Source organism: Vespa crabro, chromosome 21, assembly GCF_910589235.1.
Source record: "Vespa crabro chromosome 21, iyVesCrab1.2, whole genome shotgun sequence".
Taxonomy (NCBI): Eukaryota; Metazoa; Arthropoda; class Insecta; order Hymenoptera; family Vespidae; genus Vespa; species Vespa crabro.
The window spans coordinates 3,823,031-3,847,402 of record NC_060975.1 but is presented as its reverse complement, the minus strand read 5'-3'; the positions used below and the strand labels follow the sequence as shown (position 1 = coordinate 3,847,402).

General features: G+C 27.2%; 2 protein-coding genes across 2 annotated transcripts; both read right to left on the bottom strand.

The window, feature by feature from the left end:
* Positions 1–413: 413 nt before the first annotated feature.
* On the bottom strand, positions 414–2,455 carry LOC124431358. Its single transcript, XM_046979191.1, has 5 exons — positions 2,181–2,455; positions 1,914–2,032; positions 1,446–1,784; positions 1,092–1,359; positions 414–995 (listed from the first exon to the last, which is right to left on the bottom strand). The coding sequence occupies exons 1-5, from the start codon at positions 2,216–2,218 to the stop codon at positions 929–931; spliced, it is 831 nt and encodes a 276-aa protein (XP_046835147.1). The 5' UTR covers positions 2,219–2,455; the 3' UTR covers positions 414–928.
* A 20,859-nt stretch (positions 2,456–23,314) lies between these two features.
* On the bottom strand, positions 23,315–24,074 carry LOC124431572. The gene is made up of 3 exons (XM_046979642.1): positions 23,786–24,074; positions 23,570–23,702; positions 23,315–23,528 (listed from the first exon to the last, which is right to left on the bottom strand). The coding sequence occupies exons 1-3, from the start codon at positions 24,072–24,074 to the stop codon at positions 23,315–23,317; spliced, it is 636 nt and encodes a 211-aa protein (XP_046835598.1).
* Between the last annotated feature and the right edge of the window lie 298 nt (positions 24,075–24,372).

Genomic DNA, 24,372 nt, shown 5'->3' with positions numbered 1-24,372 from the left:
AAATCATATCGCGAAATCCAATTGTAAATATTTAGTTAGTTACCAGCATTGTGTAAAATAGTTATTTTTAATGTTACGTAGTTGATCAAATAAACGACTAAATAAAAAAGTTTATGTTAATTAGCGGGATATTTAAGAAATCACGTAATAGAGAACACGTGCGTAATTGATTTTTAAAATATAGAAATCTTTTTTCCTAAGAAGAAATAAATTTGTTATTTTGTGAACACATATGTTTAACTCTGGTGATCCAAATCTAATACAGTTTTTCGACGAATAAAGTGACATCTAATGTTCGATATAGTATTTAAAAATGTTTTACCTACATGCTTTCAAAAAATCCATACTTTCGTAATATTTACATGTAAAATATTGAATTTTTGTAATAAATAAATTAAATATTATAGATTATATTATTGTTTAAAGAGAAAATGTCAAACAAATTTTAATTATTACTTGATAAGATATAATGTTACCGACAGAATACGAGACATAAACTGCAATATCAGTCGAAGAATACAAATTATCTACTGTCGCTTCGTTAGATAAACATTGTCAATTCTATTAGCAATATAATACTTGCTTTGTTTACGATTATTACATAGTTGTATGTATACACCGTAAGATCTCATCACGTGGAGATCATTACATCGAATGTTCCATTATGAGTATGAAAAATCAAATGAGAAAATTAAAAATTAAAGACATACATACAAATTAAAAAAGAAAATTTTACTGAAATTTTAATATAAAAAAAATTATTTTATATAATATCTATTCGTTTTCCTCGTAATACATACTTCATGATCACAGAGAAAAAGAAACCGTAAGAAAATATTAATTTTTATTGAAAACTTTATGTAACTTAAAAATAATAAGAGCACTTATATATTACATATTTATAAAAAGAAAAAAAAAGAACTTAATATTATTTTAACGAAAAAGAACCATGTTTTAATACGATTACTTGCAAATGACTGAGTGCCTCGTCTAACCTAAAAACAAATGTATAAAATTTATGTATATTCAATAATATATATATATATATATATTAAATTAAAGAAATATACATTATGTAAACATTATATTACTTTTTCTGACAAGTTTCTATATCATTGTACGTTGTAGTAAAATCTTTCATTCCATTGTATACAGCTTGATATGTTTGTAAATTATTGTTTATCAGTTCTCTGATATGTTGAAGAGTATTTTTGCATTCTTTAAGAGTTTCTTCTAATTCTAACCATTCTTCCGTTTTCTCAGGAAGAATTATATTTTTACATCGTAATTGATCCAAAGGTTCCAAAACCGAACACAAATGTGACATAATATCTTTTATAGAATCTATCTTACCACTTCCTTTGTAATATTAAATATAAATTAAAAATAATATTGCAAAAGATATATAATGATAAAAACATTTTTATATAATGTTTATTACTTACTAATGTATTCATTTATTTCTTCAATTTGAGCATCTAATTCTGTTTGAGCAATACTTAAATGCATTATATCCCTTTCTCTAATCTTTAATTTAAGTAATTTTTCTTCATCGGATGCACATTCTTTTGCAATATCAGCTAACTGTCTAATAATAGTCTTTTTCATGTCTTCTGATTTATTTTTTGTCAGATGCTCTAACATAATAACTTGAAGATAATCATTGTACAATAATTTTAATTCCATATCTTTGGTTCTTGCTTCTTCCTCCTTCGATGATTCTAATAATATGTGAGAAGGCAACATCGAATGTCTCGACATAGTTTTTTTCCTTTGAAAGAGATCTATAAAAAAATTACAAGAAATTTCATATTTTCATTCAAAATTTACTTAATGATAGTGTTATAAGAAAAAAAAAAAAAGAAGTAATTTCTATGTAATATTATTGATGTACATTGATATCCCTTACTTACTATTTGGCTGTATAAAATCATAATTTATTCTAGCTTTTTGTCCAGAAGATGATGCAACGTTAATAGACATGTTATTTGATATATTTTTCTTTTTCATTTCTGGCGTTGCTACGTATCGACTTGAATCAATAAATATATACAAAATATGTTACAAAATGACATTACTACAAACAAGCTAGTAATAGTTGAGAAAATAATTATTACAATAAAAAACAATTTATATCTTTAAAACTTAAAAAAAAAAAAAACAATTAAAAACAATTATACCTTTGGTTTCCTTGAATATCTAACTTATGTTTGTCCATGGTGGTTAGAAAAAAATATACAGAATGTAATGAATATTTTAACCTTTCAATATTGTTTACTTTTTCTTCATTCGAGTTTCTAATTATCTTAGATTATTTCTTCTCTTTCTTCGATTATGTGCTCATAATGACTTCCATGTTATTTAAATTATTGCTTACAAAATTATTGTTTTAAATTATTGATGTAAACAAAATGCACTATTCAAACTTTAACATATAACATAATAATATGTGTTTTCTAACGGTATGTGGCAGCACTGGTCATACATATAATGCGCCTGCGCAATCTGAAATCATTTTAACCTTACCAGCATTGTGTACGATTCTTTACAAAGAAATTAAAACTGATTGGTTAATTTGGACAGAAATGAAACAACTAATCGATTGACATTAATTGAGCATTCAGCTTGCTGTATCATCGCGGGAATTTTGTAAGAGAAAATTACTTGAGAATGTAAATTTATTATCATTAAATAATATATAACTTATTTATTACCTCTAGATTTTGTAATTTTCTCAATTGTAATACGAAATCACATTATAATAGCGTCGAATAAATATAACAATAATTGAACTAATAAATATAAGTATAATAAGAGCATAAAAATATATTTATTATAGTTTTACAATACTGATAATAGTAAGTGATATAATAATATTAATAACTATAATATATAATTAATTAACTAATAATTACTAGTCATTTTTGTTTTTACTATTATTTTTATTTTTTTATACTATTACTATGACTATTATATTACTATAATATTACTATAATATTCTTTTTCGTATTAAAATTGAATAAATTTCAAAATTATTAACAATCTTTTATTTAATATATTTTTTTTATACGTTTTGTTCAATGGAGTTAATTTATTTACTCAGTTGTTATATTTTAATAAAAAATTCAATCTTTTTCTCTCCAATTTTTCTAATAATCCCTAAAATTATTTTAATTTTATCCGAAGAAAAAGATCTGTAATTAAAAAGTTTTGATTTTAATGAAATGATATCAGTAGATATAATTCTCTAAAAGTAACGATAAAAAATAATTTCATACTTAATCCGATTAGTTTTATGTACCCACAAAATTTTATTAAAATTAAAAAATCTCATTAGAATTAGGATTATAACATTACGACTACCGACATTTTTTTTACAGTTTTTTTTTTTTACATTTTTTTTTTTACATTTTTTTTACAATCAATTTGATGAGTATTCGAATAAGCAAGAAAAAAAAAACAAAAAAAGAATTTATTCGTCATTATATTTAGTTCATTTAATTTTAACAATAATAAATAAACAAAAATAAATCAATTCAATTAACGTTATAATTACACAAATAATTACGATCTCGTTGGTCGTAAAAGAAGAAATTTGAAATAAATAAGAAAGAAATAAAATTTGAAATGAATTAATTTAATTTATGTAACTTTTTCATTTCATTTCCTTTTTTTCCTTTATAAAATTAATTTGTATAGTTCATGTTCGAAGATTAATGTTATATCCTAAATATAAACAAAGAATCATCGATCGGTCAAAATATATTATATCGTTTTCTATCTTAAAATTTAGAAAAATATTGAAATAAAATGTTAAATTAAAAAAAACAAAAAAACATATATAAAGACTTGATTACAAATGTCTCAATTGAATATATATATATATATATATATATATATATACGAAAATAATACATTTTCAATATCGTTATTGATATATTTTGAAATCAGTATACGTAAAAATGGTATGAACTTTTCGGACAAATTAATAATTATATAATAAGAAATATTAGATTATTAATATAAAACTATTAATGAAGTATACAAGAAAAATTAATATGATAAGTTATAATAATAAGAAAATTTTCATCGATTTGTTTCTAATTTGACAATTAGATTATTAACGCTCAAATGAACGACAATTAAGAAATAAACAATTTTAAGCTATGATAAACCAAAATATGCGATAGTTTTTAAAAATGGTCGATTTAACATTAAAAGTCGAGGAGTGATAGAAAAATCGAAATTTCATTTATTTTAGAAGATATAGATTTTTTTCCTTTTTTTTTTTAAGATGATATATGAACTTTGAATATATGTTTTGACCATGAATAGAGCATGTTCCAGACGCAATCCTGACGTACATTACTATGTGACTATACAGACACACACAAAGACAGGCGCGAGTGCGCGGAATGCTGATTAGACTTTACCTTCTCGTGGTACACTCTAGCTTATGTCAAAATATTCTAAATTGTACCGCCAAAATGTCTCATATATTTTAACCGGAACAGATATCACAATTTTGTCACACTTGGAAATCTTATATTAAATTATTAAAATTATAAAACTTTTTAATTATTAAATTATTAAAAAATCTGAGAAGACAAATAATAATAATAATAATAGTAATAAGAAGAAGAAGAAGGAGAAGATGAATTTGATAAAGATAATAAAGAAGAAGGAAAAAAAAGGAAAAAAACCTGAACTGATTAAAATATAATGTAACACTGATTTATCGATCAATAATAATAATAATAATAATAATAATAATAATAATAATAATAATAATAATAATAATAATAATTAATGCAATAATGATAATAATAATAATGATAATCTTATTAGTCATAATAAATAGAGATGGTAATGAATTCTCTTCTATCGTTTATTCAAATAAAATAATAGCGATTATGTAAATTTATGCAAAATTGATTAATATATTTAATTCTTTAATCTACTTATCTATTAATATTAATTAATTAAGAAAAGAACGAAATGTAACGTAACACTTTACAATATCGAAGAGAATATTTGATATTTTAAATTAAACAATCTAATTCAATTTTGTTATAAGACTATTTAAGAACGTCAGTTTACTATTGTCTATACATTTGTCTATCCGAAGATTAGTCCTCATAAACTCTATCATTTTACTTCCATTTCTCTCTCTCTCTCTCTCTCTCTCTCTCTCTCTCTCTCTCTCTCTCTCTCACTATTTCCAGAGAGAAGGAAGATACAACATACCTAAACTTTCCTATTATTATACAGCAACGCTTGCCAAAGATAGGAAGTTCGTCAAAGATCGCAGATAGAACAGGCGGTGTAATTTCATCGTGAGCATTCGAGACAAAGTGTCACGCGCGTTGTAAGCCTTCTCGTTCTCTCAACTTCTAGTTCCTATTCCTAAGCCAGCGTTATCACTCAAAGAGATCTTATCATTGATGCTTTCTTACAACCAACGTTCTCACCGAACATCGTAAAGTTCTAATCATATTGTTACCCCGATAAATGATAGATATGTTAAATCTATTTTTTCTTTTTAATATTGTATTTAATAATAATTTTTAATATAGTACAGGGTGGACCACTTAAATACTAAATGACGTTAAAATAGAAATAATTTTTACAAATTGCATTATATTTCGATGATCATCCTATATTTAATATAACGTTTAATATTAAGTATTAAATAATATTTGATATATAGTATACGAATAAGTCAATATTATTTTGATGATAAAAAAAAAAAAGAAATAGGAAGATGAGAAAAGGAAATGTTTGTAACTTTTTGATAAGATCGAAACGTAAAAATTTTTTTTTTTACCTTATTTCAGTCACTTCGTAATTATATTTGTTCAATTGACCGAATAGAGCGATTCTATTTCGAAACGTTTAGCTTTTATGGTTTAATTTGAAATTTAAATAATATTTAGCCAACATGGTCTAAAGTTGGGTCTTTGTTTTCTTAAAAACACACTTTCTCCTTTTTGTTATATTTCGTTTCTTTTTCTTTTTTTCCTTTTCTTTTTTTTTTTTGTAATTATATATATTAGTCCAGTAAAAATCAACTGTCTGGGAAAATTATTCAATTGAAATGTTCAACTTTGTTAGTTTAATTAGAAATTTAAATAATATTAATTTAACTTGGCCCAAAGTGGTCTTTTAGCTTTTTAAAAATATACTTTTTCCTCTTTGTTTTATTTCATTTTTTCTCTCTATTTATTTTTTCTTTTTATTTATTTATTTATTTATTTATACATTTTTTTTTTTTTAATTATACATAGTAGTTCAGTTGAGTGAAATCAAACGGTCGGAAATTCAAGTAAAATGTTTAACTTTGTTGATTTAATTATAAATTTAACTCAACTTGATTTAAAAAATGATCTTTAGCTTTTTAAAAATGTATTTTCTCCTTTTAGTTTTATTTTATTTTTTTCCCCTCTTTTCTTTTTTTTTTCTTTCTTTTTGTAAATTCAAATACACATACGTAGTTCAATTGAGTCGAATCAGTTAATTCGGAAATGATACGGTTGAATTGATAAACTTTGTTATCTCTATTATAAATTTAATTAATAATAACTCAATTGAAAGAATGTAATTGATTCATCGTACTTTAATTATTCTTCCGATTCAAAATTTTCCTTTTAAGAAATATGAATATTTCTTTAATTTGTTTCATATACATATCCTAATATTTTTGTTTTAACATTTGTTTCATTTGATTACATTGACAGAGAAAAAAAGAGAAAGAGAGAGAGAGAGAGAGAGAGAGAGATAGAGAGATTTCATTTAAAAAAATTTTTATAAGATATCTTTAATAACATTTGAAATAGTAAAAATAATATTTCTAATGGTATGAAAACTCTAAGATAAAAAATATCAGAATGAAGGATTCTCTGTTGTTAATTTAAACAAAATAATAATGATTATATACATAATATATAGATATAAATATGATTATATAATGAACATATTTAATAGTTTAATGATTGTAAAATAATTTATAAATAATTCAAACGATCCTATGTGAACATTTTCTCTCTCTCTTTCTACACGATCATTCACATTTGAATATAATTATAAAAGATTATATCGATTTATTCAAAATTAATTAACATATTTAATTGTTTAATCGTTGTAAGATAATTTAGAAATAATTCAAACGATCCTATGTGAACATTTTCCCTCTCTCTCTCTCTCTCTCTCTCTCTCTTTCTACACAGCCATTCACATTTGAATATAATTATAAAAGATTATATCGATTTATTCAAAATTAATTAACATATTTAATTGTTTAATCGTTGTAAGATAATTTAGAAATAATTCAAAAGAAACTATTTTAACATTTTCTCTATTTCTCTATTTCTCTCTCTCTCTCTCTCTCTCTTTTTGCACAGAATAGTCACATCTGAACAAAATTATAAAAGATTATATCGATTTATTGAAGATTGATTAACATATTTAATTGTTTAATCGTTGTAAGAGAATTTCGAAATAATTCAAGCGATTCATGTGTGAACATTTTCTCTTTTTCCTCATCCCGCCCACTTCCACCCCCCTATCACGACTCACCTCCTCTCTCTCTCTCTCTCTCTCTCTCTCTCTCTCTATCTATCTATCTATCTATTTCATCTACGTATATGTATACACATAAATTTCAAATGGCCAGACCAGAGTCATAGATTTTCTGCGTTCTCGTCACGCGTGTAATGCGTCGACGCATCGTCGTTCTATGAGGCGGACGATAATTGATTAGTAGTCCTGTAATTAAATTTCCACGTCGTATTATCATCGTCAGGATGGACGTGACTTTTTATCCGAAAATTCCCCAATCTATCTCTATCTATCTATCTATCTATCTATCGTATCCATCTATCCATCTATCCGTCTATCCATTCATCTATTTATCTATCTATCTATCTTCGTTTATAAATTTCCCAAAGAGATACCAACACTTTTTTGTCCCTCATCCACCTCGCCCCCCGACCTTTACTTTTTCCGATCTTATCGTTTACCGTCTTATTGTTTTTTATTAAATAACTTTTCACGAATAAGGCAATCCCTTGGCCAGTACCTATACACACACACACACGCGTACACACACACACACACACACACACATATATATATATATATGTATCCATCCACCGTTTGTTTTATCTGAAACTATCTTAAGTACCAATATAACCCAGGGAAAGCCTCCGTAATATTTTGTGCGTATAGATAACGGACTCACGGAGTTACTTAGAAGTTAGTCGCTAAAGTAAGAGAAAGATTAGGGGCTATCGTAAAGCCTAACTCCCGAGCGTGCGATTCTCTTGTTAATTTTACCGTACTGAGGCGCAACTTGTGCAGCACTCTTCCTCTCCTACGTCGTCGTCGTCGGTGCAATTTTATTTTATTTTCTTTTTTTTTCTTCTTTTTTTTTTTTTTTTTTTGATTTTTATTCTCATTATCCTTTATCAGAACTTTCATTTCTTATTCTTTTTTTTTTACTCCATTTTTATACCAACGTTAGTTATTCGTACAATTTTTTTATTCTTCGAATTTGATAGACGTGCAATCTTTTTTTTTTTTTTAATCTCTTATCGTTTCTTTCAAGTTTCAAAATTATAAGAGATAAATGATACTTCTTTTATTATTGTATATTTATTCGTGATCATTAATTGTAATGTTTCTGTATTAATTTTTGGTCATCGATATACTTATACGTTCGATAATATTTTCAATTTTCTTTTTTTATTGTTTTGATATATTTGACACGATCGTTAATATCTTTATTTAATTTTTATTTCCGATACGCGTATTAATTATTTATTGAAGATATTTAATATTTCAATAAAATTTTCATCGATGTAGTTAGACGCTCGATAATATTATCATTACTCTTTATTGTTTTTACACACACACTCACACACACACACACACACACACATTATTCGATACGATCGATGATATTTTTAATAGTCTTTTTCTTTTCTTTTTTATTTTTTTTTTATTCGCAACAATCCGTCAATCCGTATTAATTATTCATAGGCGATAATATTTCTATATAAAAAAAAAAAAAACTTTATCACGATTATTACATAATCTATAATAGTTTTAATATTTTTTATTTATTTTTATCTATACATTCGACATAATCGATAATATTTTTAACATCATTTTCTTCCTCTTATTCCAAATAATATTTTGATTGAGATTTAGTTTTCAAGCGATATCAAATCGACGATAAAAATCTATATAGATCTTTAGTCATCGAAGGAAATCATAAAGTATTTTTATCTAATGGCAGTTTTTCATCGTCTCTATCTATATCGTACAAGCGTATACTCGATCCAAAACGAAGGCTTAACGTTAAATGTCTCCTCCTTGGTGCTTTGTAGCTATCGGGCCTGGCTGTAAACAATGCTTAGAAACTTGAACGAGGCTACTTTCGAGAAAAAGTATATAATGTGAATTTCGTGTTACTTCCGACTTATTTCTAATTAATTTCCTCGTAACCCCGTTCCCAGCGTCCTTTCGTCGTCCGTTAACCGTTTCAGAGTTTGACCTCGGTCCTTTGCACGGCCAATATCTCTGACATTGCTCACACAAACATGAACTGACACACACACACACATACATACACACACATACACACACACATACACACACACACACATATACACACACAAACACACGTATACTTTATCTTCTCTTATGGGACCTCTAGATCTATGTAAAATATACATGTACCTATATATAAATATATAGCTATCCCTGTACGTATATATATCTACGTGTATATATGGCTTTATGTGTAATTGTTTATATACCCAATATAACCATGAGAGTATCCAAATGTATGTGTAAGTTAGTAAGTAAATGCGTGTGCATCTCAACTACCTGGTTTCTCTAGTACACACAAACGCATCTACTATAAAGGTAGCATGTAATGGGAAATATGCAAACTTGCGATGAACGTGAAGTAAACACGGAACGTAAACTGGTGTGTTAATTTCAAGGCCGACGCCAAGATGAAATGGGTGCTTCACCGTTTTAATTAACCGCATACTGGGTATCACTGTGATACCGTGATTAAGAATTACGGGACACGTTAAGAAATATATTGTAGATTGTTCTATTCACATTGACCGATCATTCGTGTTAACCTAAAGTAAATCAATTTCATAATGAAGGATATATTGTTTCGTTTTTAATTTTTTTCTCTTTAATTTTATTTCTTTTTATTTTTTTTTTTTTTTTTTTAATAACTCGCAGTAAATATGAAAATTAAAAATTAAGGTAGAAATTGGTACGAAATTTGAAATTATAACAGGTACGATATTAATTTAATTCATTAAAGATTTGAATAAATTAAATTCATTTATTTGTTTCTCTTAATTTTTTTTTTCGAGTACAGAATGTTCATTGAGCCATCTTAAATGTCCATTGAAATATTCTACGGTCTCGTTCCTTTCGATTTATTTATTTATTTATTATTATTATTATTATTTTTTTTTTTTCTTTTTAAATAAATTATTGTAAAAAAATAAACAAATGAGAATTTTTGTATTCTAAATTTATTGATTTTTTACATTTCCGTTTTTTTCATTTTTTTTATTGTTTTTTTTTTTTTTTTTGTAAATGTCCGCGCAGGTGTTTCAATTACGTAATGGAATTTGTTGTCTTTTATTTCTTATTTGTTATTTTTGTTTGTTTTATTTAGCTTTTTTGTTTGCATTTCGTTGAAACCGCAATTACAGTTTTGATGGGACGTAAAATCGAACAACGGGATGATGGGGTTTTGTAATGTTGCCGTGCAATCACGTAAATGAATGCAACCTATATAAACGTCTCGATTTAATTACGACGTGAGACAGTGATTGGACGATTTATATCGGATTCATTATTCCTACTGTTTTGACACTTAAGTCTGTGGGATGTAAATATTTTCTTCTTTTTTTTTTATTTTTTCTTTATTTTTTTTTCAATCAAGGGAAATATCATATTTGTACAATGTGATCAGTAAATAGTTGTTTTTTTTCGAAATAACAATATATATATATATATATATATATATATATATATATATATATATACATATATACTGTATTATACTTATATTATATGCTACATATTATATTACTGTAATAAGAGTTACAGATTATTATATAGCATATAAGTACTTATACATGTTACTATTATGTAAATATTTATATTATTTATATGCATTATTATTTTTTTTTTTTATACAATGATCATTATAGAAGAGAATCAAGATTTTTTTTTTAAATTTGTCTTGATCTATTTTACAACTTTTATATATACAAATGAATCAAGTTCGATCTAAAGAAATATCGAAAAAATCTAAAGAAATTACTCTGTTATATGACGAGAAAAAAAGAAAAGAAAAAAATATAATACCTTCAAGTAACAATTCTCATTCTGAATATATCAGTTCCTGATATATAATACATAAAATATAATACATAAAATATAATACATAAAATATAATACACAAAAGTTAGAATAAAACGTTTATATACTTACTCAAAAATATTCTTTTTATAAACAATGAAACATATTAACGAAACATATTATTAATTCAATTTTTTAGGATCAGTCTTAGATCAGCCAGTATTTATTCACTGTAAATTAACCGATACGATTTTTCAATTTCCAACGAACGAATTCAGCTTTATTGAATTTTGAGTACCTCCTCTTAGGACATCGCAAATTGTATTTATCCTATTCTACAATTGTACCTTAACATTCGAGTCACGTATATCTCGGAAAGAACGGGTACGACCACCATTGTGATGATCAAGCTTTTTTCGCTCTCTCTCTCTTTCTCTCTCTCTCTCTCTCTCTCTCTCTATCTCTCTATCTCTCTCTCTTTTTTTGGTATTTTTTTTTTTTTTATTTTATCGAACGAACGAGTACGACGAATAGTGGTCAATCAAAAACTCTCAGCGATCTTTCTCACTGTAGAGGTTTTTTTCGCACGATTTTTGACCAGCACTGTTCGCCCACCCAGTCATCCCTCTTTCTCGACGTCATTAATTAACGAAACGAACATCGAGTATATGACGTCGGTCCGTTGGGGGCTCAGGTGGAGACGGCAAATTTGATAGACACCAAATTGACAAAGCTCGCGGGGCTGGGGAGTATTTAATTATAGGGAAATAATCTGATTATCGGTACCATTTAAAATTTTATGCAGGGATATTGGTAGTAGAAAGGGTGAGCTTGGTTAAAGATATCCTTTATTAAAAAGACTGAAAAGAGAGAGAGAGAGAGAGAGAGAGAGAGAGAGAGAGAGAGAGAGAAAGAGAAAGGTGGACAGAATTGAAAGTTTAAAATTATTCATTGTTGTTGTCCATTGAGTTATTCGTTCAAAATTAATGTTTTATTTCTTTGTTTTTTTTTTTTTTTTTTTTTTTTTTTTTTTAATAAATTAAATAGAATAAAGAAAGTGAAAGGGAAGGATTAAGAGGAGAAATAAAATTATAAAAAGGAAATAATTATATCTGCCTGTTCATTGAATTGTATATTTGTTATTTCGAAGAGTAAAATCATTTGGAGAAAATTTGTAAAAAAAAAAAAAAAACAGACAACAAAAATAAAATAAAAAGTTAAAAATGTATTATCTTCGTTCATTGAATCATTTTTATTTAATCAATGGTTTTATAATACTAACACAATCAATAGTAATATTAATTTAAACGTGTTGTATGTATATTTCTGTAGTAAATATTCGTACATTTTTATTTCTATTGATTTAATCTGTTTATTTTTTGATTTTATATATTATATATATATATATATATATATATATATATATATTTTATTAAAATAGATCCATAGAAACGGCCCTGACCATTGAGTTTGATTTAAAATAATGAATATTTTTTGAAGTTCTTCATCCATTTCATTTTCATTTCCCGTGCGATTTGTATAACTTGTCTTGTTTTTTTTTTCTTTTCTTTTTTGAGATCCCTCGTGAATCTTTCTTAACCATTCAATTGCATTTTTTTCCTCTTCATCATTTAAAATATATTCCAAAGTGATGAGATGAATCTTTTTTGATGGTGGAACAAAATCAAATAAAAGGTTTTTTTCCGAGCATTTGCCAATTGTCAAATAGTATTTGAACTAAGTAATGTAAGAGAAAAAAAAAAGAAAGCAAATATTCTATATTCGATTATTTTAATCAATTTATAATAATAATAGAACAAAATTAAAATCGAATAGTGTAATGGTGTAACATTATTTAAAACTATTGAGCGAAATTTGTGTTGGTGGCCCTTGAAGTGATAAATTTTTTATATTTGGATTGTTTAAACAACGTTACATATTATAGATAATTAAATTTTCTACATATTTTAAAATTATATTTAGAAATGAAATGTCCATAGATAAACAATAATAATCTATTAATTTAGTGAATAATTTTAAGAATTTTTTTGTGATTTTCTTTTTTCTTTTTTGCAAAGATTTAATACTTCTACTTTCTTCTTTAACAATTTACAAAACTGTAGTTATTTTTTGAAAATTCACGAATCACCTAAACAAACTCACGGGTCATATATATATATATATATATATATATATATATATATATAATATATATATGTACAACCGGTATATAACACTTTGACTATCCTACCTTACAAAATTGTGTTTCTGCCTTTTTAACTTTCTTATCTCTTCCTTTAATTATTTGTACTATGTTTAGTTTTTTTTCCTTATAATCTGTTAACCCTTCATAACTAACTTGTAAGTCCAACTCCCTTGAGATATCATTCTCTTTCAATCTCACCTCTTCCCGTAAATCTTTCTTATTCTTTATTTTCTTTCATGATACGCCTTAAGTAATTTATTATTCTCCACTTCTAAGAAAAGAAAATATTTAGAAAGAGAGAGAGAGAGAGAGAGAGAGAGAGAGAGAGAGAAAGAAAAATACAAACAAAGAAATATCAACAATTTACTTGAAAAAAGTTAATATTAAAAATCATTTTTCTTAAAACGCAAGGTTTATATTTGAACGTAATTATTATGATTATTACGATATTTGAATGATTAATTGTACGAATGGAGATACGATAAAAATCTATAAAAGAGATAAAAAAAAAAAAAGAAAAAAGAAAAAAAAATAAATAAGTAACATAAAATATTAAAATATCGATATAAGGTTGCGTTTTGAAATTTTCTTTCGTCCTTTTCTTAGATAGGTTTGACGAATTGTAAACAGGATGAAGGAAAGCTTGTAAAACCCGTTCGAGGAGCCGATCCATTATCCTTCCTGTGAAGGACAAGGATCGAGATAGAAAGGATCCCTCGTCAAATCGAAAGGGCTGTGTAAAACGGAAGAGGAAATAGTCGAGGTTGCGAAACTTTCCCTCTAAGGAAAATCCCTCTAACGTTGAATCGCGTTTTCTCCTTTTACAATTTTTAAATTTTTGCTCTCGTTGTTCATGTTTTCAACTTATCTCAGACATATGTACATACATAGTAGACCGATCAATCGTTTATACATCTTGTAAATACGTATACTTCGATATTTACATCATATTAATAAATATAATTGAATGGAATTAAACGTATTAAATAAAAAATATAATTGAACTGGAAGTTTTATGAAAAATAAATATATACTTCGAATGAATCGAAAATTTGTAAATCGTTATAAAAATATAATTGAATTGAAAAAATATTATTGAAAATATAATTTCATTTGTAAACAAACTTACGATTTATAAATCTTTACAACAAATGGAAAAACATGGTATCGATGATCATATTAGAAATTCATTAGTATATATATTAATATATTTAAGTAGGGAAAAATATATCATACAATTTTACAGATAAATATTTGAAATAAGATAATAATAATAAATTTCTCTTATTATAACATTAAAAATTTCTATTAACATAACGTTTTAACAATATATAATATATCTATATATAAATAAATAGTAATATTCTTAAAGAAAAAAAATATATGAGATAAGAAAATTTCTTTTTTATTTCTATAGCAAAAGACAAAAGAATGAAAATATACAGATTAAAAATGGTGATTAACTTCAGGATTTCCATTAAATCTCGGATTGTAGGAGATGGGAGGTGGGTGATGAGTCATAATATAAAAAACATTTTATCTAGACGAACGACAGAACTGATAAGAACGGATATACGGATGATCAGCGATTATGTGGTTAAATTTAAGGAGAACGCACGCCTTTAACGGACATTTGCATATCGTAAGAGCGACGGGCAATTAAGGTAACCAAGCTCGCTCTTTAATCCTACGGACGATTAATTTTGTGAACCGGTAATCCTACTCTCTGTCTGTCTCTCTCTCTCTCTCTCTCTCTCTCTCTCTCTCTCTCTCATGCCCACCCAAAGCAATGTTCCTACTACTTACCAGGTCCCTTTGCGCTTTCCATTTCTTTTTCTTTTGTTTTTATGCTATTTTGTTTTTCTTTTTTTCTATTTATTTCTTCCTTCTTTCCTTCTTTCCTTCCTCTTTCTATTTCTCTTTCTCTCTGTCCTATCTCTCTGTCTGTCTCTCTTGTCGTCTTTTCCTTTCGGCGGATCTTCCCTTAAAACTTTTGTCTTTCTACCCTCTTTCTGAGAAACGCTTGAAAAACTTGCCAGTTTGCCGTCCTTAATATGTACCAGGAGCCGTTCTAAATGTAAAATTCTTTTCTCTCTCTCTCTCTCTCTCTCTCTCTCTCTCTCTCATTCTCTCTCTTCTTTTCTCTCTCTTCCATTTTCTTTTTCTGTTGGACTATTCCTATTTCTTTCTTTCTTTCCTTCTTTCTTTCTTTCTCCCTCTGTCTCTCTCTCTCTCTCTCTCTCTCTCTCTCTCTCTCTCTCTTTTTCTACTTTAACATTCGATTTACGTACCGACTAATGCGATACTTATCGACTTTTAAATTTTTTTCTTCAAAAGAATCAATATAAAAAAAAAAAACAAAAAACAAAAAAGAAAAGAGAGAAAAAAGTTAATAAAAAAAAATCTTTTTTCTTTTGTCCCACAAAAAGAAAATAATTCTTCTATTTTAGAAGAAATTTTGTTAACTAAAGTGGCACAATAAAATATTAGCAATACCAAATTAATGATCAATAAAAATAATAATAATAATAGTGAATTAATGAAAACGTGATATAAGTATTTAATCCTTTTCGAAATATTTTTCAACTTGGCTTTGATAGATATTTGCTTATCCGAATATTGCACAGAAAAAATCATCCCCCTCTCACCTTTTTTTTTTTGATACATTTCGAACTGTTTATTTTATGATTTATGGAACGTACTACGATCATTTTGACCTTTTTTGAAAGATAATTTAATTTTATATGACTTTCGGTTTAGTACTTCTTTTTTTTTTTTTTTTTTTTGATACTTTCCTAGAGATTTGTATAAAATAACGTATAAAATAACCGTGATTTTAGAGGTTTTTTAAAGACCGGCTGAGGTTGGGGAGAAAGGAATATCTTTTCAAAGAAACATTTTTCGACCCGCATATTTTTATATATACTATCAACTTTTTGAAAACTATAACATTTTTGTTCAAAATTAAAGTTCACATAAAATCTTGAAGTCTGTTTGAAACGTTTTAGCCCATATTGTATAATACATTTTTTATGAGTATATATATATATATATATACATATTTTTTTTTATGCACATGTCTATTATCAATTCAATTATATTTTTATGTTATACTCGTAACTTCGAATTTTATATTAGTATCTACGCTTTACTTAATCGTTATATTTTATCGTTATGATTTATTACAAAGAAAAAAAAAAGAAAAAAAAAAGAAAAGGACAACGCTTTCTTCATAATATTTGTATTACCACATTGTTATTTTTGCTTTCTTTTATTCAAAAAATTTTAATACACACATATACGTTTTATGTATATCGATTTTTATTTAAACATAACGTATTTAATCTATTCCCTTAATTATCTCTATATAATTAAAATTTTCATAAATTATTGATTTTCTACGACAGCCATTACATTTATCTTGTCATTGTCAAATAGTATTCAGATTAACTTTAATACAAATACATACATATATTTGTTGTCTCAATATTCGTGTAATATAATTTATAAATTTATTTAATTTGAAATTATACGAATTGAAATTAAACGATCAATCGATAAGCAAACACGTCAAAGTATTTCAAATCCTAAATATAAGACAGTCAGTCATATAATTTATTTTAAACTAAATAAGACAGGGTGTGTAAGAAGAATAGTTTTTTTTTTTTTTTTTTTTTATAAAAAAATGAATTTAATTAAGAAAAGCTAAAAATTTCATACCCACAATATTGATGATAATTATCCTTGAAGATAACGTCCTGTGGTAGGATGAAGGGGGGATGGAAGAGGGGGGAACTGGAAGAGTGATGAAAAAAATTCCTATGAAAGAAAAAAATATAAATTTATAAATACAAATTCTTAAAAAAAAAATATAAAATATAAGAAAATAAATACATCTATTCTTAATATTTCTACTGAATTTATAAAAGTAAATCTTTAATTCAGGACTAATTACAAATCTCGACTGACAAATGATATTGTAAAATTGAGAAAAGGAAAAGAAGAAAAAAATCGTACACTCGGCTGAATATACAGGGTGTCCCATAAATTCTCTCTGGGCGTATATAATGCATAGTATTAGAAGATGAATGTTCATATAAACGTTTTTCTATTATCTTTATCATTTAAATACCCTTAACTAACTCGTAAAATATTTCCCAGTTATTATGGGACATCTTCTGTATAAAGTATAAAGTGTATATATATATATATATATGTACACTTTATACTCCACTCACTTGCCAAAATGATTAGCTCCATAAAAAAGGAGTGTAGAGAAGCATAATGAAATAATATAAATTGCTTTTTAAAAAAAAATTTTCATTAAAATATAAATTGGAATAAACATTATAGTACGTATAACGTACCTTACTGCAGTGTTTAAATAGCATTATTGCAACGATTTACATTAGAGTACGGAATTAATAAAATTGACTTTTGAAATAAATTATTTTCTCATTCGACGGCTAAAAAAACTTTGTCACTTAATGGTATTAAATAAAAAAAAAAAAAAAAAAAAATTATGGAAATTTATTATCAATATAAAAAGTAAGGACTCCATCGAGTGATGTGACATTTAAATTTAAAAATATTCAAAAAGTGGAGTTCATCGATTTGCGTTCTGAACGGTTCATATATATGTACGTACTTCCTTGTTCTAACTCGTATTTACATATACATATATATATATATATATATATATATATATATATATATATATATATATATAAAATCTAGTTCGTGCAGGCAATATCAAAATCTAGCCCAAAGAAAGACAGAGATAGAGAGAGGGGGGAGGCAGGGAGGAGGATGAAGGGGAAGAAAGACAGATCATATTCAGTGAGTACGATGTGTGAATCGCGTGGCTCAAGCAGTAGACGTATGTCGAGAAGAACGATGGAGGAGATGATCGAGGAGGATGCGAAGGAGGTTGAGGGTCTAAAGAGAGTGGAGGTCGAGAAAGGTGAGGAACACGAAAGCCAGAACGTTGACGTTTTCCTACGAAACGTTCTCCTTTTCTCGTCTACGGTTTCCCGGTATTCTATGTAAATAGCAATCTAGTTTGCTTAGGGATCAACGACCCTCAGATTCGGGGCTTTGGCCGATGGAGGTTTCCGTCTTTGCGCCTTCGTCCTTGATCCCACCAGGTTTATCTACGACGTTTCACGGAAGCAAACCAAACCAAACCAACCTCATCCCCCTCTTCTATCTCTCTCTCTCTCTCTTTCTCTCTTTCTCTCTTTCTCTCTCGTTTCTTCCTTCTCTTTCTTTATCCCTATCCTCTACGGCCTATCCACCTGTCCATCGAATCGCACCAACACTTTTCTCATTTGCTCCTTGACTTTATTAAAAACATCGAGTTTTCTATGACGAATAGGATTACGTTCCACGTACAACTATTTCCTACGATCGAGTTGTTACTCTCTTCCCTCTTTTTTCAATCTCATCCTTTCGTTCCTCTTCATCTTTTATTTTTTTATCCCGTTTTTGTCGCTCATATTTCGTTCTCATTTTACGCGAAATAAGAAACACCGTGTTATCGACAACATTTTTATTCTTTTCATGTCGTCCGTTGAATATCGATGAAAATATCAATTATTTTTCAACAATTAATTTCTCGTTTGAGTTTAAGGATGAAAATAAGGAAAGAAACATTGTTATTAGATATAATTATTATACGAGAAATCTATTGTATAGGTAAATGTTAATGTAAAGATAAAATTATACATTTCGTTTATAATGAATTAAATTAAAAAGAAAAATTATAATATAATATAAAATTATAAATATATATATATATATATATATATATATAAAGAAAAAAATATAATTATATAAAAAATATAAAAAAAAATTTTAAAAATATAAGATCTATAGCATAGATAATTGTATAGAAAAAAGAAAGTTATACAATTCGTTTATAACAAACTGAATTAAAAAAAACCTACCTACCTAATATGTGTACCAATTTAATTTTGGTCCTTCTTTTTTTTCTTTTTTTCCGTTTTAATCATATAATGTTCAAAGTGAAATTATAAAATTGTATGTACTTATAAGATTCGAATTGTTCCGTTTATAAATTGAAATTTTTTAATTATTAAATGTTCTATATCATGATTTTTTCTTTTTCTATTTAAACCATTATACACTGTATTATCAAATTTAATAAGTTATTCAAAAACATTTCGATATTAATTGCAAGAGTACATAGGAATTATGTCAGATAATAAATACTATAAATAATTTTCGAAAATAATTATCGAATGCCTCATATTCGTTTATAAACTCAAATTAAATTATAAATAAAGATTGCCTATATTAGGAACAATCTTTTCTTCATTTTATCCATAGTTTTATTGACTATTCAATGGAAAGAAAAAGTTTTGCAATATATTACACATTCGATGAACTTTCATCAAACAATATTATATTTTAAAATATATTAATCCCTAATACATATAAAATGAATAAGTATAAATTATTTTAAATGATCCAAATGGAGAAACCGATAGGATAATTCGGACTTTTAATCTCTAATGTTAGAGAAAGAAATATATAAATAACAATAATTACAGCAAAACAATAGAGTATTTCTATAATATATATGTATATATATATATATATATATATATATATATATATATATATATATATATATATATGTATATATATATATATATATATATATATATATATATATATATATATATATATAAATAAATAACAAAGTTTCATATCTTTACATCTTTTAACATTTCCATTACTAATTAAACAATAATACAACTAAATAATGTAATAATACAACTAAAATAAATGATAACATAATATATAGTTTTCATTAATTAAACAATAATAAACAAAGATATTTTTATATAATAATAATGGAAACAAAGTAAATATTACAAAAATAACTGATCTTTTATTTTTTTCTTTATTTATTTATTTATTTTTCTTTTCTTTAATTACACAAAAACAAAAAAATGATTTAATTTCCCTTAAATTTATTAAAAAGAAAATGTTTCATGTAAATACAATTGTTAAAAAGTTCTCATAGTCTATTTTTTTATCTCTTTCTCTCTCTCTCTTTCTTTCTCTTTCTTTTTTATCTATGAATTTCAAATTTCTTAATTGATCAAAAGAAGAAGAAAAAAAGAGAACATTTATGTCAAGTTCATTGAATAACAAGGAAATGGTATTTGGACGACCGATCACTATCGACATTCGACGTTTAAGCGCTTATTCAACATGCGTGCATGTACTCTTGAATTCGCTTACGTTTCCGACGATACGAAATCGTGACTGCTGTGAAACATGACAAGAAACTTTCAACGATTGAAAGACAGAGAGAGACAGAGAGACAGAGAGACAGAAAGAGGAGAGAGAGAGAGAGAGAGAGAGAGAGAGAGAAATAGAGATAGAAAGAGACAGATAGAGATACTGCATCGTTGTATCCATTCCGTCGACTTACATATGTACATACATATCTATCATTCTTTTTCTATTCGTTGTGCCAGATATTTATACATATATATATCCATATATATATGTATATATTTGTTATTTTTTCATTGATGTCGTTGACAAATAAAGATAAAAGAAAGAGCGTGAGAGATAGATAGCGAGGATGGGGGTGTAGGGAAAGGGAAAGAGAGAGAGAGAGAGAGAGAGAGAGAGAGAGAGAAAGAGAGAGAGAGAGAAAGAAAGAAATGTACAGTAAAATAGTAAAAATGAAAATACGTAGGTATCTCCAATATATTCCCAAGTGTACCGGGTCGTGTAAGCGACGAGCCAGCTTAAAATAATCCAAACTCTGAAGGACGAATAGACTTTTCGTTCATATCAGACCGACGTTAAAGGTACGTAAAATCGTTCTTGTACGAGATGCCACCGCGTCGGGTCAATATACGAATATGTTTGTATTCTCTTCAAGTGGAGCCATCGTTTTTTTTGTTTTCTCATTTTCTTTTCTCTTTTTATCTCTTTTAGATGCTTGACGAAATATTGTACTGTCGGTTTTTATTGTTTTTCTTTTTCTTGTTTTCTTCTTTTTTATTTCTTGCATTTCATTTTTCTCTTCTATTCTTTACGCGCGATGATTATACATATACGAACTCGAAGTTGTACGATAAGAACGAAAATGGACTTTGTGATATGTAAATATGTTTTTAAAAGGAATAGATGCATAAATTTGTAGATACGATATGTCATGTACGTGTATATTTTTATTTATTCATTATAGATTGACAATATTTTTTTTTAATTGTTAACATTAAGTATTTATACTTCTATTCAAAATGTATACTTAATTATAATATAATCTCATAGAAAATGAATAGAATGTATTAAATTAATCTAATCTTAAAAAAAGAATTAAGTTTTTGAGGATTCAAGTGAAAGGTAAATGTTCTATTGTAATATGTGTATAATACTTATTATTATATATAATTATATTTAATATTTATTTCTGATCATGAGAAGTTAAGTGAAATGTATGAATATCGAGAAATTAAAAGAGACTAATAAGGTAGATGCGCGTTAATAAATATTGTGCAAATTGATACCACCACAGTATATTTAATGAATATAACTATAAGTAATATAATTATAAGTGTTCTCGTGTAACAATACATAGTTAGCAATGCTAATAATTTCTAAAGAGGCAATACCTAGTAATGTTTAATAAGATTCAGACATCTGAATGATGTAAGTCCGAAAGATATAGATTGACTGACTTATCGGCATCTTTCGAAGTACCCGCGAAGATAGAAATGAAATTACGGAAGAGAAAGATTAGGAATGACTTGAAATACAATCAGAGCATAGAAAAGGGTAGAAATATATCTACCAATCGGAGACCGGTCATGATAGTTCGTTGAAATGTTTAAACAATTCCATATGGACCACTTTTGTTCTGACAATCATATAGACTAGAGAGCATCAATGGATATTTCAAGGATAGATACAAAACAAGCCTTGATTCGTCATGCATAGGCAACTACATTCACTATTTATTTATTAGCTGGTTAGACACATTATTGAAGCTGCGTACTTGACTAAAAAATGTCTAAGCTCAAACAAAGTTGGCATCGAGTTTTTTATCTATGCCCCTTCTTAGCAAGTATCCAACCAATTCCCATGAACAGATATTTCCAATAATATATGACAATTAGAAGAAAGTACTGTTTAATAACGGAAAGCACGAACGTGTACGTCAATATATCGGCCCCTTTGAATCGTCACGATCAAAACAAAAGAAAAAAAAAGAAAAGATATTCGTTGGAAATTCACTAAGATGAAATATTCGACATGAAATGATCCATTGATGCTATATCTGAATGTCCTCATGGTCGTTTGGATCGATGCTACGCGAGTTAGCGCGACGACATATCATACAGTAATAAATAATAATTTTTCGACTTCATCGACCATCAATTAGTCAATAGCATTCCCTTAATAATGATAAAGTTACTTGGAATGATAACCGCTAAGGTTTGCATAACAGAGAATTAATTTTGTCACATAATGATAGCGAGACAGAATAATGGGGTATAAGCAGATACTGATTCGCGATAGCAGGCCAATCTTCATATTGTCTGCTGATAAACGTAATAAAGGTTACTACAAACGTTCTAGAAAGCGCAATCATAGCTCTGTTCGCATTTGCTTTACTGTCGGGGCTTCTACATCTATCTGAACTGAATGTTAAGCAGAAACAACTCGTTGTTGAATGGAACAAACTGGCTGTTGAACGGAATAAACTGGCTGTCTTCTCTCGAGAATAATGTACTCTGGATCCTCGTTCTCATTGTTATGGTCACTTGTATCATTGGTTGTCATGTAGTATGCCGGTTTTAGTCTTCTTATAGAAACTGTGACGTTACGACCATAGATGTTGATGACAACATTTTTCTTGTCCCTGAAACAAAATGACATGGACCTTCATATGTCTGTTCTAACGGCTGTTTTGTTCCGTCATGACGAACCAACACCTGATCCGTTGTCTTAAGATGTTTGCAAAACGAACTTTGTCTTACCTTCGTGTCTGGAACCTCTGACAGGGGAGTAACTTCCGAGTACGTTGCCTTAAAAGCTACATAAAGTTGTTAGGGTCATCATTTATTGTTTCCGATGACGATAACGACAGGAATTCTCCAGAAAGTTGTAGTGGCTCACTATACAGCAATTCTACTAACTTTTCTTGAAAGTCTTTCATCGATGTTGAACGTTTTCCAATCATCACTGTAGGAAGTATTTCGCTCCATCGTGAGTTTTGATGGCATGTGACAGCTATTTCAAGTTGACGGTAAAATTTCTTGACCATTCCATTTGCCGCTAGATGATACGCTGTTGCTCGAAGATGATTTGCACCTGTTAGGAAGTTTAATTGCCTAATACAGGCAAAGATGGCATCGTTAGCGTAGCAATGGTCCGAACAACGGATGAGGACGTTCAGATATAGCATTAAACGATCACTTCATTTTGAATATTTCATCTTACTGATTTGCCAACGAATATCTTTTCTTTTTTTATCTTTTGTTTTGGACGTGACGATTCAAAGGGGCCGATATATTGACGTACACGTTCGTGCTTTCCGTTATTAAATAGTACTTTCTTCTAATTATCACATATTACTATTAGAGATATCTGCCCATAGGATTAGTTGGATACTTGCTAAGAAAGAACATAGATAAAAAACACGATGCAATCTTTGTTTGAGACTAGACTCTTTCTAGTCAAGTACACAGCTTCAATAATGTGTC